Here is a 16,036-nt window from a genome sequence, read left to right on the forward strand (position 1 = left end):
TGCCTGTCCAATGCATCCTTTAGAAGATGCCTGCCGCGTGAGCCTAGGAGCTGGTTCCTGCCATCTCCTCTTTCTTCCTCTCTACCGATGGATGGGTGGATAGATGAGGCTAAACCCTTTAAATGGGGCGGTGGCATACGCCACCTAGCCATGACTATTAACATATTTTTATACTTTGTGGTGGGTTAAATTTCACCCCTGCCTTGATTTTAGCAGTCAGTTATACTAACTCTATGATTTTAGCCACCAATCAGATAACCTCCGTTTGGTTATTTCTACACGCTTTAGGTCAATTTTGCCTTCACTGCCCCTAAACTTCAATGCTTTGAAAAAATCAGCCCCGTTGCTTTGCACTGTAGGGTTAAGCCCTTTACAGAAAAGTATGAGGCGTTCAGCCGTTTCCCCTTCTTCTCCACACGCACCGCACAACGTGTCTATACCTTGGTACTTGACTCGGTACATCTTAGTCCGCAATACTCCCGTCCTGGCTTCAAACAACAAAAAGCTTGCCCTAGAATTATCATAGATATTTTCTTTGGCAATTTCTTGCTTGAAAATTCTGTATGTTCCCAGTGCTGATTTCGTCTGCATCCCTGTTTTCCACAGACCCCTCTCTGTTTCTTTAACCTTTTTCTTAACCGCTGTTTCCTGGTTTGCACCCCTCCTGCAGTCCAAATATTTGATTGACAATTTTCTGATCAGCTTTCTCCATTTTGTGTCAACATTCCTCATGTACAAATAACTGCATGAAAACTCTCCTTGCCCACCACTTTACTGCCATTTCTCTCAATCGCTTTTCAAATTCTATCTTGCTGCTGGCTTCCCTGCCCTCAAATGACGTCCATCCCATGCCACCCTGTACTCCCTGATTTGGTGTATTTCCGTGTGCTCCCAGAGCCAGTCTACCTACCCCTCGCTGCTTAACTTCCACCTTGCTCGAACCTCTGATCTCATGCACAGGACCGCATTGCCGAAAGTCAAACTAGGGACCATCACCCCTTTCCAAATCCCTCTCACCACTTCGTACCTATTGTAATTCCGCAGTGCCCTATTTTTCATCACAGCTGCATTTCTGCTACCTTTAGCCGTCACATATTTTTCATGTTCCGTTAGGTACTCAGCCCCATTGTTTATCCACACTCCAAGATATTTGTACTTATCCACCACCTCCAGCGTAACCTCCTGTATCCTATGCTAGCTGCCCTGATTATCATTAAAAGTCATGACTGCCGATTTTTCGTTACTAAACTTCAAACCTAAGCTATCTCCCTCTTTACCACAGATGTCCATTAATCTCTGCAAGTCTTCCTTGCTGTCAGCCATAAGTACAATAATGTCATCCGCATACATCAGTCCTGGTAATGACGGGAGCGACTAAATCCCCACCAGAACACACCAGTGTTGCCAGATCTCGTCTTGTGCGGTTCCCTAGATTTGCGAGGCGGAGATGTCCCTAGTGAAGTCACGCGACTGCGTGCGCGCTCGCTATAGTGCCTAGAATATACTTATATTCTAGGCACTATACGGGCCCCGGAAACTCTCGAGTTCACCAAATGGCCACAGAGGGCGAAAAATCAACCGCGGCGCGTTCCAGCATAAGCGCGCAAGTGGAGCTACTGTAATTTGGTCGAATACTTTAGTTTGTATTTTTTCTGCTAGGGGCGCTCAACACGACTCAATATTTGAGCTATTAAAGTACATATAATAACCGACAGACACAGTTACAGTATCATTTTCTTACAAAATAAGCAGTCTATTGTTTTTACTGTACTTCTGTTATTAAAGTCCGTGCTTTGTTACTTGAATAAAGGTTTTGAGGCCTCACTGACATGTGATCAGCGGCAGCCCACTGGTATCGCTTGCAGTCCGTGCTGTTCAGTGCTGTTTATCGATTCAAATTGTACGGCGGTTATATTTGCGAACGGGGTGGTCGTTTCCTTTGAGCAGCATCACGCAGGTTCATTTTAATTAGATATCAATAATACCTCAGCCAGTTTATGCGTCCAACATTCGATAGCTGCCACCAAGCGAACGTGTTTAAAGACGGTGAACTTATCAGCTGCGGCGTTTCACTGGCGGCTGCGTGCACGGCTTCCGCCGTTTGTGATCTGCCGCGTCTGGCCGCGTTGCGTCTGGTTGCTCGAAAAAAACGGGCTGGCCAGCACGAAAATTCATCGCTGGAACCGAGCACAGTCTGCTTGAAGACTACCCACGAAAGCGGATTAACCTTGCAGCCCCTGGGCTTGTGCGCCGGTGAGTAAAAAAGCAGTGTTTCGCATTTTCAACTTTCAATTTCTTTGCGTGCGAGGCGGACAAAGCAGATTCCTGTCGACATTTCTTAGAAGTAGAAAATAGTAATAATTATAAAGTTATTGCCCTTCCAAAGCAATTGAAACGAGGCTCTTGCTACTTTGCCAAGTTGCTAAAATTGTTAACATGAGTACAGCATAAATAATAAAGTTTTGGCTGTTTCTGCATAAATGATACACCGCGATAAATTCACTGCACATTAGTGACAAGTGTAGTTCCGGTGATACAGTTAGATTAACTGCATTTGAGACATAATAAGATGACTGTGTTTATTACTAGTATCTGGCAGAAATTGTAATTTAATCGAGACTTGACTAAGCACAGCCCACACAAGGACACCACTGAAAGAAATGCACACTCAAAACAGTGTTGTGTGTGTGTGTTTGTGCGTTTGTCTGTCATGGAGCGTTTCCTGCACTGTTCTCTGTCATACATGAATCACAAACTCACGCACACTTCCACCATAGTAATTTAGGACTCTTTTTTCTTTCGACTCCAGCCTCCAAGACGCTGCTCATATTTGGACTCATCCCTTTGGACTCTATTGTCTCTGGACATAGAAGTCAACCGTGAACGTGTCTCCACTGGAAGTAGCATCAAGGGCCAGAATCCTCACAGGGTATGTTTCTGAACACTTCAACTAGAACCGTGATTTTTCTTCATTTATGGGACTAACTTTTGTTTCACCATTTTTTGCTTGCATGTGTGTCATGGCTTTGTCATTTCTCTTTTCAGGAAGACGGACAAAAGAGAGATTATTGGTCTGCAAGCTGCCCACGCTAAGCCACAAGATGCTCATCTGTCACCACAATGACAACAGGTCCTCTTGAACTACGTGCCTCACTATGAAATGTTTGGAAGTTTACCAGATAGAGAGGTGTGAGCCCTATTAGGAAAACAGCAGTCTACAGTTTTGTATCATACTGAGCGGGAATGAGAAATTTGACATACAAGCTTAGTTGCTTTTAAGGGCGCTTTATGACAGTCGGAGAAGTAACATGTTGAGTCCCAACTTGTTTCTTTTGCAGTCATTATAGCCATGACGACCAGAACAGAAACAATGTAGCTAGCTCCTACTTGCTAATGCACAAACTCTGTCATCTGCTCTTTGCAAATCAATTTGACGGGCATTAGTACCACGAAGTATCACATGCTCTCTCACAACGATAATTTGTTACATGAAAATGCAAAGAATTTTAAAATGATCAAAAGCACTTAATGCAATTTTAAGGAAATGACACTTCATGTTGACTGAAACTCATTTTATTTTTTGCTTAAAGTACCCTCAGGGCCACAGGCATTAAAGAGGGGAGTGGTTACAAAGTAGTAGAGTAAAACAAACAAGTGCATTGAGTTCTTGTAACATAATGATTCTCCTGATTATACAATGTTAGCTAATGTTTTGCAAAAAAGTTTGTTATGTGTGATGGCTACGATACTTGGTGGTTCCATTTCTGAGATGTACAGGGCATGAAAGAAAGACTTCGTGTTACATGAATCAATTCCTACTTTACTGCGATGATCGACGCAGTTTGAAATGCACTGAGGCCGCAGTATGAAGTCGTCATGAAGTGTGGTGTGATAGAAAATTTTATGAAATAGCAAACGATGGCCGACTTTACGGTGATTAGCTAGTGGAATGAGTGCTAGGCCAGTTTACATTGAAGTTATACTCGCAGTACGGTTATAATTAGAAATAATGAAACGAGTATAGTTATTTTGTACTCGTTCAGGTGAAGTAATAAGATTAACGCGACTGGGATCTCGTATTGCAGATGCATATTCAAGTTTCCAGCGAATTAGTCTTGTAAAGCTGTCGTTCTAAAGTAGACGGTGCTTTGGAAAAGTTACGCCATAAGTACCCGAGCATGTGATTAGCACTGCTAATGACGTACTCTATATTATTGGTCCAATTTAAGTTATTTATATGACATGACAAAATCTAAGGGAAAGTTAGCATGGCAAGTGCTAGGATTAGAATTAGATCTGGAAATGTGCATGATTTTACATTTGCTTACTACAAGAGGCTCATATACAGTTTGCATGAAATCAATAACTAGGCTAGTACTGCACCATAAGAGATAGCTAGAAAAGGCAAGCTCACACAACCGGCCAGCCTATTTCACACTTCACAAACTTGAGAAATCACTAAAAGCAAATTTTCTTTCTCTTCAAACAGCAGATGACAAAACCTGCGCACGGTGTGCTCCCAAAAATATTTTGAAATGTACTCATAGAATAAGTTCAGCTTAACATTCAGCTAATCAACAGTGAACGAGCAAGGGAAACCTCAGCGTGGGAACTGTTCTTCGTCTCGGCCCTCACAAATATGTTTGCTTGGTGAAACGCTGGCTCCAAGCTGAGGCTTCCCTTGGTCACCTGTTACTCAACTGAAGTGTTCATCTCCTTGCAACCTCTTTACTGTGTTTGAATACATATACCGAGATTATTTTTCACCATGAAACCACAAATTACATTTTCCAAGGATCTGTGAGCATTAATTGGGCTTGCTTATATGTTGATTTAGTGCCTTTGTTTATTCACACAATATTTCCAGAAGTCCTTGCAAGCACTGCTGTCTCCATAACGTTCCTTGGTTTCCTTACAAGTACTCTACTTGTGTCAAAGCCTTTGCTGCCGCACCTGAGCACTAAATGTGCAGCAGAAAAATATCAAGAGCAGGAAATGTGATGTAAAATTTAGCATAACGCCCCCCTCCTACACTTCGTGCCTCTCGCCAATGTGTTATGAGAGCTATGAGACATTGCAGCTCGAGCTTATCTTGCTGACAGTACATTTTTGCCGAGAAATTTTTCGTGTTCCTTTCTTTAATCTAGCAGAAATCGTCGAACGCAGAGAATCTGTGTTTCTGTATGTTGTAAACTCAGTGACGGACAACATTAAGTCCACATGAGCTGTACGAAAATTGTGATCATGTACTGCCTCATTCACCATTGACAATAAACAATGTGAGCTTACTTGTTTGAAGTGTTTTATTGCCAGTTGAGGCCTTTCGGTCACCTGGCGACATAATGAAGATATCTGTAGTCATGTTAGAGTACAGTACACACGAATACCTGCCCGAAAGCGGTAACAAAACGCCCCAAACCAGCGAGCGAGCAGCGCGACCAGCCCTACGAACCGCTAACGTAGCGGCCATATTGCTCACTACCTAATGATGATGATATTAGTTTTGATTCTGCCAGCGCCATCTCTCGGTCGCATACTTTAGTTCACAACGCCACCGCTACGCTTATTTTCGTTGCACTGTGGAAGGTACGGTTTCCCTTCTTATCGCCTCCACCTCCTCGTACGTGCGTGCGCCAGATTTCAACATGTGTGCACGCAGGAGATGAACGTGGGCGCAAGGTTTACACTTGCAGCTTATTCTGAAGAGAAATGAAACTATGTTGCATTTATTTATGAGAAATCTAAGTTAGCACGTGTAACGACAGGGTAGGTGAGCGTATGGGTGTTCTGTGGGTGAGCCTCAGCTAGGCGACTGGCCACGGCAGTCTGGTGTTGAGCGATCGGGCAGTGACGAGACGCTCTCTCGAAGCGTTCTTGACGCCTTTTATACGCCCCCCCCCCATTCTTAAAATTATTTTCTGTTACGTTAGTCACTGTCGCACTCTTCAACATTCACCTGATTTTTGAACGGCGTGGCGGCGCCTAGCATTCCTATATATATATTTTTTTCTGCTTGGACTTCGAGGCCATTCACCTACCTGCCCTCCCACCCGTCCTTGACATATCTTGCTGTGCGTAAATCAGCGTTCTGTAGGTCGTTCGATCTTGTTGATGCTCAAAACATTTAGCAAATGTAATATGCTATCTATTCCGCACGGCAGTTGCTAAGCTTATGGTGGTGCAGTTTATTTTGCAATCAGCATGTCATCAGCACTGCACGGTTACAGCTAGCAGGCTGACCTGAAACGATTATTGTAAAAATTTTGCACGTCTGAGAAAACTCGATTTCGGTTCCGTTTGTGCCTTTGCATATTCTGCATCTCATAGCAGCACACACTGCGCGACTTATCGATTCACAAGTTCAAATAAAGTCAGCCTATAATCTGCGTTGACAAACGCGCTCACGATCTACAGGTGCATTGCAACAGTCGCCTTACTTTTTCGACCTGCCACGCGGACTTCCCGTAGCTCTAACCGGCAACAGCTTACTGGTTCAAGAAAACGGAAAGTTCATGTTTCTAACGTGACTTTTTGGAATCATGAGGTTAGTGGGCGCACAGATGTGAACAGATTGCGCAATTTGAGAACATAGAAAGAGCCTGAAGCATTACGGCGGAGCGAACTAAATTTCTGGTCAAATAAACACACACACAGGTTAATGCGACCACCCGATTCCTTATCACGCACAATCGACCACTTGCATACACAAAAAGGGTCAACAATCGTCGCCACCAAGACGATTCGAATTCATCCAAATGATCGCACATGCCACACAAGACATAAGGCATCGCCGAAGATGAAGTTGTTGATTTAACAATCTACGCGTGAATTCATGTGAGCGCTCGCGAAATAACGCAATCCTGGCTAAAACAAACAAACGCAGAAAATATTATAAACAGAACAATGCGCATTGGCGGGTCCATCATTAATCATATGGGCAGCAGCGAAAAAATATGCACAGCGAGTTTCACTTCGCCTGTTCAACTGGTCGACTTGACTAGGGAATTTCGGCCTCCATTCTGGGTACATAAAAGAGCTAATTTTGGTGAGCAGCCCAGAGTTGCCAGCATGATGTTTTCTATACCGCTAACTTTGGGCGATGTTGTGGTCGGTATTTAGTCTCGCGCGGTAATGACTGTTTAATCCATTCTCCTTGCTTGAAATAGGAAAGGTTGAAGCCAAGTCCGCTCCTCTCTAATTTTTTCTTGTAAATACAGCATGAACAACAGAGGTGACAGAGGGCACCCCTGCCTAAGCCCCTGCTGTATCTCTATAGGCCCAGATACCTTGTTTTCCTATTTTATAAGCACCTTGTTACTTTTATAGATATCTTTTAAAAGATTTATTACTCCATCTTCCACATCTAGAGTGCCTAGTATGTCCCACAAATCCTTTTGGATTACACTGTCATAGGCTCCCTTGATATCCAGAAATGCAAGCCATAGGGGCCTGTGTTCCTTTTCTGCTATTTAAAGTTTTTTTCCTTCCGCCATGCTGGCCATCACCAGCTAAGAGGCATCCGAGTGTAGAGTGACCTAGAATTCTAGGTCACTCTATCCGAGTGTGTTCGCGAGTGCCTCTGGTGGGTATTTACAAAAGCATGGCGGCTGCTCTGAAGGCACGGCGATACCGGAATTGTGTGCTTCGTTTTAATTCTGACCGAGAGTGCATCGCTTGAGTACTGACATCGAAAATTATTCAATATGGTAAGCATACCATCCATGTCCAAAGCAGGTCGCGCTTTCCCGTGCCATTACCACAGCACTAGCAGCAAACAGCATGCCCTTCTGGCGCGTTCAGTTGGCTACGAATGCACTCATTAATGCGCTTTTGTTAGTCGACAGAATATCTGTACCGACGTCATTATGAGATTAGGAATGCCAGCCCTGGAAGACTAAAGATTACTGCCCGGCAACTGATGCCACAGGCCCTTTTGCGTGGTATGAGTGGCTTACCCGCTTGTTTACATTAGTAGCGTCCGCTAATCGATATTTCGATTGACATTTCGCTTCACGATCACGCATGCGGGTCTCTCCGCTCATCATAATTTCTAGTCTGCCAAGGTGATTGCGTGAGCGGAATTACGAACATGGCTTTGTTTTGGTCACACGCTACAAAGTCTGCACGGAAAGCTGGCAACTACGACCTGCGCTTTACTTGAACAAATTATTTTTAAAACCACGCTTCTCTTCTCGCTCAATGTTTGCAACAAGACCGCACTTTTGTTCCGCATCCTTATGTAAAGCAATCGGCATCATGCTTGCACGGTTCGTCCTAAAAAATAAACCACGGTAATATGCGCACCTCGCCATCGGTAAAACGAAAGCAATGACGTGGACTAGTTTCGCCACCTGCTGGCAACTAAATAGAACGGCGTGGTCTGAGCATGCCCTCCGAGATTCCGCGTGCTGGCAGGTTTTGCTCCGGCCGCCCCATTCGCGCTCCCCGGCAAAAAAAAAAAAAAAAAAAAAAAAAAAAAGCACGCGCTCTGCTGCCCCGAGGCCATAGAGAAACGTCAGGAATCATCCAGGGGACAGATATTCAAGCAGAGGGGTGAACCAGAAGCTGATGTGGAGAGAAAATGGGATAACTTTAAACTGTAGAAGGGAAGCCTTCCATTTGATCAATGAGAAGATTAGAAGAAAGGGGACCCAATGGTTGTCAGAAGTAAACAAAAAGAATAGAAATGCAGCGATGAAATTTTGTAAACATTTCAACTCCTTGAGTAATAAGACTAGCCTAGAGCAGAGGTTTATAGTTACAGCTCAAGGTGTTCGGCAAGAAGCAGATGAGTCAATGGAACATATAAAAACTATGATGACAGAAAAATTTAAAGAACGAAACGTAGCATGTGCTCAATCAGGTGAGGATAGACCGGTTAGGCAGTGGCTCCATTTGAACAAAGCGAGTGAGAAAGGGCAGAGAAGAGGGTTCCTAGTAGCATGTCAAAAGGTCCTGATGGCATCCCAATTAAGTTAATAAAGACATTGGGCCCAAAATCTAAGAAAGCATTAAGAGAGGCAGTGAGCAAAATGATAATTTGTCCAACGCCGTGGCAATGAAAACATATGGGCTAATCGTCCTGGGTTCTCCACTGGGCCGGATCCCGATAGCGGCGCAACATTGCTGTATTTATGCAAGGCGGAAGAACAGAACTGACCCGAGGGTGAGGCAGGGATGCAACAGGCTGGAGTCCTGCGTTAGCAAGCTCTTCCCTCACGGCGGTTTGGATTAAAGAGACTGTCAGTCGGGAGTTGTCGGAAGGGCGTGCGAAATAGGAAGGCGGCGCCGCCGCCTCAATTTCACGACGAACGATGCGGACAAGGCTATCGGTGGTCGGTTGCGGATTGGGCGGCTGAACGTCCGCGCAGGACGATGTAGCGGCCGTGTTTGGAAGCCGCATGAATTGTTGGGCGATGCGGCGACTCTTCAGTGCTTCAAATCGCCGGCATTCCTTGATAATGTCTTCAATGGTCGAGCAGTCCTTAAAGACCAACAAGTTGAAAGCATCATCAGCAATGCCTTTTAGGACGTGACTTACTTTGTCCGCCTCGGTCATGGTGGCATCAACTCGGCAGCTAAGGGCGATAACGTCAAGGATGTACGATACGTACGACTCCGTGGGAGATTGGGCGCGACAGGAGAGATCTTTCGAAGCGGCGCTCTGGCGGCCAATTGGTTTGCCAAATAGGTCACGAAGCTTACATAGATCCCAGCTGGTCAGCTCTGTTTCATAAGTGTCAAACCAGACGCGTGCTGTCCCACTCAGGTAGAAACCCACATTAGCGATTGTCACTGTCAGGTCCCACCGAGTGTTGGTTGCGACGCGTTCATAATTCCTAATCCAGTCATCAACGTCAACGTTGTCGGTGCTGCAAAAAGATCCTGGGTCGCGGGGTGGGATCAAGATCACTGGCTGTGGTGCCGGTGTTGCGGTTGACGCAATATCCCCGCCTGTTGACATGGTGGAACTTGCCAGGACACGTCCGCTACGGAGTTCCGTCTTGAGTAGTACCCAGCACTTCCACCAAAATGTCACAGGAAATGGTATAACTGAAAATATGTTTACAAAATATCTACAGCGAGCTGTAGCACTGCCAAGATGGCGGAAAGACTATCTCTGAAATCATCGTCTTCTTCACCCAGATGGTCAACGTCATCTCTGTCCCATTGCGCGCAGTCTCGTAACAATATAAATGTGCTCCTTGAATTCCTTGAAAACTGGGGTTCGGGGCAACTTTCAAACATTCAAGGTAATACCGGTGTCACAAGGCCCCTTTTGATCACGATCGAGTCCGATCTGGACCAAAATTCGCGACCGAAAAATTCGATCTACATAGGGCTCAATCGTGATCAAAAACGTGCTGTGCAACACCCGTATAACAAAATTCGCATAGGATACTGCCTGTTAAAAAAAAATCCAAAATATTTTCTTTTGAGAGTGTCGTCAAATAATTGAAGTGTAGCTTGTTCACAGCCACCGATGACAGGCTTGTTTAAATCACCATAGCCATCATGGAGCTAGACAAAGCCAGATCAAGTGAACAGGCTGTGCCACTATATTTTGTTGTTTTGCTAGTTCACACCCCAGCCATTATGGCTCCATTTACGAGCCCTAGGCTCTACAAATGCCTGGGAGAAAGTAAGTTTCAACCACTTGGCATTAACGCGATGAGTATCCTTGGCTGATGTCGAACACTATAGGCCTCATGCCCAGCACCTTTGAGCCAAACACCCTGCTAAACCTGTTGACAGTAGAGGCAAAAATTGGTTGGGCCCAACACGTCCTCGCATGGTGGTTTAGTATGGAGCACCGTGGTTAAAAACTGAATTCTTCACAGTTAAAAAGAAATTTCACCTGTGTACTGTCTCCTGTCTGTTAAGAGACAGGAAGAGAGCGGCGTGCATCAGAGAGCAAACAGGGATATCCGATATTCCAGTTGACATTAAGAGGACAAAATGGAGCTGGGCAGGCCATGAAATGCGTAGGATGGATGGTGGACCAATAAAGTTACAGAATGGATACCACGAGAAGGGAAGCACAGTCGAGGAAGCAGAAAACTAGGTGGGGTGATGAAGTTAGAAAATTTGCAGGCGTAAGTTGGAATCAGCTAGCGCAAGACAGGGGTAATTGAAGATCGCAGGGAGAGGCCTTCGTCCTGCAGTGGACATGAATATAGGCTGCTGCTGATGATGACTGTCTCCTATATAATGCCACAAAAGCTCAGGAAGTACAGTCTGGAATATTTCGAATTCCAGAAAAATGTTTTTGTAGACGCTGTACAATGACAGGTGACACTGCTTGTTCAATGCTGCCGATGCGCGTCTTTTCATTTACACTCGGGAGGTGTTTACGTATTGTCAAGCTGCCGTAAGCAGCTTTTTTTCCCAAACCTGTCTTCATAGCCTGTACCAGTTTATGAACTGAAACTCAATTATAAAAATTACACAAACAAGCATTCCATAAATAATGAAGCAACAGGGATTTATTTAATACATTTCTTTTTTACTAGGCCAGCTATGATTTTTTACCTCGCGTAGTTTAGCGTTAACACATCTTGATAGACCCTGTTTTCATTTGCTATTAAAATTGACAGCATTTCTTTGTGATGGTGAAATGACTCAATTTAGATGCTTTACACTGCAGGTAATCCTTTAGCGACGCTTCAATTTTGCTCTGCAGCACGAAGTCTGAGTCACACCAACGCATCGTTTCCTTCGTTGATTTGACGTTGAGGTTCGAATTCGTGTTTCAATAAGGCATGAGTAGTAAAGAATTGGCTATCAACGATGATCAACCCCTATGTTTACTTAAATGACGACAGGTACACAAGATGTTGTTACGTATACATAGTGTTATTGCGCAAGACACATTTTTTGGAAATATTGACTGTTCCTATTCGAAATACCATTCGTAGCTTATCTTACATTCCTGCACCAGATGTTTTGCCTGCAGCTACCAAACACACAGTGGCCTTCTCCATGACATAGGTGGCAATATCAAACACAAGCTGGTGTCGCTGCAGTACATTTGTGCAATCTGTGACATTCTGTGATTCCTTTTGGAGCTTGCGCTATGCCTAGTTTTTTGTTTCTTTTTTCTTGTGGTGATAACGAAGGATTATAAAGCATGTGTTTGGAATAATAAAAATAGTAAAAACGGTGCTTGCTCATAAGCGTGTCTCCACTATTCATATGCCTTGCATATTTTTCGGTTACATACAATATACATAGTGCATTGACTTTTTTTCTTGTTGTGGATGCGATTACAGTGCTCAGGAAGCACTCACAATCAGGGTTCAGGTGGTTCTTTTGCAACACCCAGTGACGTTAAAGCAACAGGATTTGCTTCCTCTCTGCTGTCATTTAGTCTGCACGCCTAAAAGGCCCCAACCGGAATGCACCGAAATCTGCCGCAACGGGCAATGCTTGTCGCGAAGCGGTAGCACCACCATACACCAGTGCATGAGGCTTATGTATAACCATTATGCCAGAAGGCGATTGACGTCATTACAATAGGAAAGTCAACTTAGAGGAGCAACCTGAAGAGCGTTCCAAACTCAGCAGCTACTTAGCTGCAAGAAAGAGCAGCTAAGAAGAAGACTTCACTATTTTTCAGTTTATGTGCACGATTAAGGTTTGTTTCCCCCTCCTTGAATTTGGCCGTTGGTGTCCTTGAAATGTCTTTGAATTTTAAGTCAAATGTTCTGTACGAAATCTGTGACACGACATCTGTCCATTTTTATGTATGAACCTTCCTCCATCTTGCAGATTTCGGCATAACTGTTGTGTATAATGATTGAGTCACAATGCCCAAATGTGTCGTTTGTTACATGCACAACAGGACAATCAGCAGCCCCCTGCACAGTGCGGCAGTCCTCAAGGCGGCGTGGACGATGCTGAAGAAGACGACGAGGAGGAGGAGCCATCGTCCCACGCCTCTGACCAGGAGCTGCATCTGATTGAAAAAGTGCGTGTGGCACATGTACTCCACCACATGATAATAGAGCAAATAAGTGTGCATATGGCAAGAACAGGTGCCAACTAACAAATATATTTTATTGTGATTGCTTGTAAAGGCACAGAACACAGGAAACAAAAATTGAACCAACGGAATTATCTGTTGTACATAGCATTCCAGGATTCTGCCACTCTACTTGCAGTAATTGGAAAAGAAAGGAAAGTCAATGCAGCCATCGTTAGGGTTATAACCCATCCCTGCACATTATCTGCCAATGTTACATGCAATAGATGGTGGTGGCTGTGCCCTATCCTTCTATTTTTTTCTTCGCTATTAATGTGTGCAGATAGCGTAGTCCTTAAGGTGTAGCCGCTTCTGACTGTGATAGTCATAGCACAAGCATTGCATGATAGTTTTTGTAACAAGTCCTGCTGAGGCAGTTATTGATCTAGCGATAGCAGTCTCTAATTATAGGGTGTTTTTTTAGTTTAAGCTAGTGTGTACTTGATAGGGGGAGTGGGTGCAGCGCAGGCTCCACACTGAGACTTTTTTTATTGAAAAGTTGGTGGCACCACCGTCGCCTTCACCTGAATGAGTGGCCCCGTGCACCGGCCGGACGCTTTTCGCATCGGAGAGCCTACCGCAGCTGCATGGAGCTTTGACAGGCATTTCACTCTGCTGCATCTAGCTTTGATACTCGGTGGCAGAAACACTGATTTTATTCCCGACCGACCTGTAGTCAATAAAATGGAAAAAGAGCGACGGCAATGATGCAAACGACGCAACAATGACAGTGTGTCAAGCAGACGACAGCTACTCAGCTCTTGAGCTTGCATCAGCCACTGGGCACTGCCAAAACAGCCGGAGCTTCAGGATAAGGCGACAACAGCGCCACTGCAATTTCAGCGTTTTTTGCATCATCCTCGGTGCTTGCCAAGGCATCCGCTGGACCCGCTCCCCTATTCTAGTACACTCTAGTTTAAACGCGCAAAAAAAAAAAAATATTTGTTTTCCCCTTATAAGTGAAACTAACCATTTAAAAAAAAACCTTATGTGACATTTTATTCCAAGCTATTTCATGTGTTTTCCACGTGTTCACGAGTATCGTTTGAATTTTTGCTACCTAGAACTAACTATAAATTATGTACCCTGATCTGTATATTAATATTGTTACGCAAACGAAGGATTATGCACTGGAGACTATTTACAGTGTATATTTACAAAAGGCAGCTGCAGCGCTGGCCAGTTGAGCCGACAGCTCGAGAGCAAGGAGCTGTTCGTCTTCTTCGTCAGGCGCCCGTGTGCATAGTCCACAAGAAACATGAAATATGCATGTAGCAATATTGTACAATATTAGTAATTAGTTGTAATATTGATGCTCTTTTCCTGCGTGTATTTTATGTAGAAAAAATTTTCACCATCCCTTCTGTTATGCATTTGGCAAACAAACATAGCGTAATTCAGCTTGTTCAGAAGGATCAGCCGAAAAAGCAGACATTAGTCACCCAACTCACAGTGTCCAGATAGGTAATCAGAAAAATCCACTGATTACCTTTTTATTAACTTTAGCACACTTGTTGAGATTGCAAGCCAAGCAGGAGTGAAGTCATGTCTGCTTAGCACAAATCTTAAGAGTAGCACCAGTTTCTACGTATCCATCCTTCAAAATACAAGCAGAATGAGCTCTCACTCAAAATTTCACTCTCCCATGACATCACGTGATGACGCCGCAGGGCATCAGTGGAAGTCGGCGCACCACAGTTGCCAAGCTTGCTCACACATGGCCTCTGTGATCGGGCTGCTTGCAGTCTAATCTCGGAGGACACGGTGTAACTTTTATGGTTACAACAGCTTTTGCGAGGCAGCCATTGGCGCATGCTCAGCATGCGATGCGTCGTTCCCATGTTGCAACAGCTCGCCCGTGGCTGTACGATACCTAAAACGGTTGTAAAACGTCGTGGCATAGCTTTTTTTACAGTACTCACAATATTGTGCAAACATAAATCACACGTTGCAACCAATCACTCCTTGACGTCACATCCTGTCTACGAAGCACTTGAAATTGCTGCACTGAGCCGATGCCATCAGTGGTGCTCAACAAGCTTTCCCTGGAGCGTTGCAGGGCCCCTTTAAGAGAAATGCCAGCATGTGAAAATTATCCTCTGAGGGACGAGTCTCACACACATTGCACGCTTTTTAGCAAAACATAAAACTGGGTTAGTGGTAATAGGTCAGCCATTTTTAACTGTAGCATAAAAAGTCATAGCGTGAGAGAAAAAGGAGAGAGACACAATCGCTACACTTGCAACTGAATTTTTATTAGGAAACTGCGAGCTTAAATGTGCAGCTACAAGAGCATAGCTACTCTTTGACTGAAATGCCCGTGGTGTTGCCACCTTGTACAGCATTTTAGGCAGTGTAGATGCAAGCCGCTGTTTAATGAAGCCAGTGCTGTTTTGATATCAAGGTATTTGAACAGGGGAGATAGAGGAGGCACACCAGACACTTGTGTGAGTCAGCCCGCTGTACATCTAAGCCCTGCTAAAATTGTGTACCTCAATTGCAAAAGACATCATTCGAGCTTCTATTGACGTTCTGGTGTTGTATTGTGAAAGTGGCACGTTTTATGTTCCGCTGCACGTGTGCATGTGCTCCTGTTTTTTATTCAAGCTGACGGCTTCCTAATAAAAATTCAGTTGCAAGTGCAGCGATCTTGTGTGTTTCTTCCTTCTCTTCTGATCCATCTTTTTGAGTTACAGTTCAAAAGCCATGTGTTCCAGAACTCATTTTCCATGAATTTATGGTTTAATTAGCTGTGGCAATGCAAACTGTGAAGGGTCGCTACTCATCCTCTGGTTCTGCTGTTGGTTGTGCAGCCCACTTCAGGCAGTATACTTGAATGCTTATAGCATCCTCGATAAACTGCACTGGTATGCACTGGGGCGCTCTGGTGCAAGGTTGAAACCATGGAAAATTACACACTAGGGTGCCTCGGTGCAATTTATGGAGGATGCTATTAGCTTTCTTCTGCGGCAGAGCCCTGTTATGATATATTACCTCTGTTACAATATGTGT

At 44.4% G+C, this 16,036-nt stretch overlaps 1 protein-coding gene and 1 pseudogene across 1 annotated transcript in view; one reads left to right on the forward strand and one right to left on the reverse strand.

Moving 5' to 3' along the window:
* Positions 1-231: 231 nt before the first annotated feature.
* Positions 232-1,239, reverse strand: LOC125947601 (uncharacterized; annotated as a pseudogene).
* A 6,314-nt stretch (positions 1,240-7,553) lies between these two features.
* The window catches only part of LOC119460545 (F-box only protein 9), a 36,366-nt gene continuing 27,883 nt past the window's right edge, over positions 7,554-16,036 (forward strand). Inside the window, exons 1-2 of the mRNA XM_037721475.2 lie at positions 7,554-7,706; positions 12,845-12,970. Of these exons, the coding sequence (XP_037577403.1) occupies positions 7,704-7,706; positions 12,845-12,970 (129 nt within the window). The 5' untranslated portion in view covers positions 7,554-7,703. The remainder of the gene's footprint in view (positions 7,707-12,844; positions 12,971-16,036) is intronic.

Source organism: Dermacentor silvarum, chromosome 8 (genome assembly GCF_013339745.2).
Source record: "Dermacentor silvarum isolate Dsil-2018 chromosome 8, BIME_Dsil_1.4, whole genome shotgun sequence".
NCBI classification, from domain to species: Eukaryota; Metazoa; Arthropoda; class Arachnida; order Ixodida; family Ixodidae; genus Dermacentor; species Dermacentor silvarum.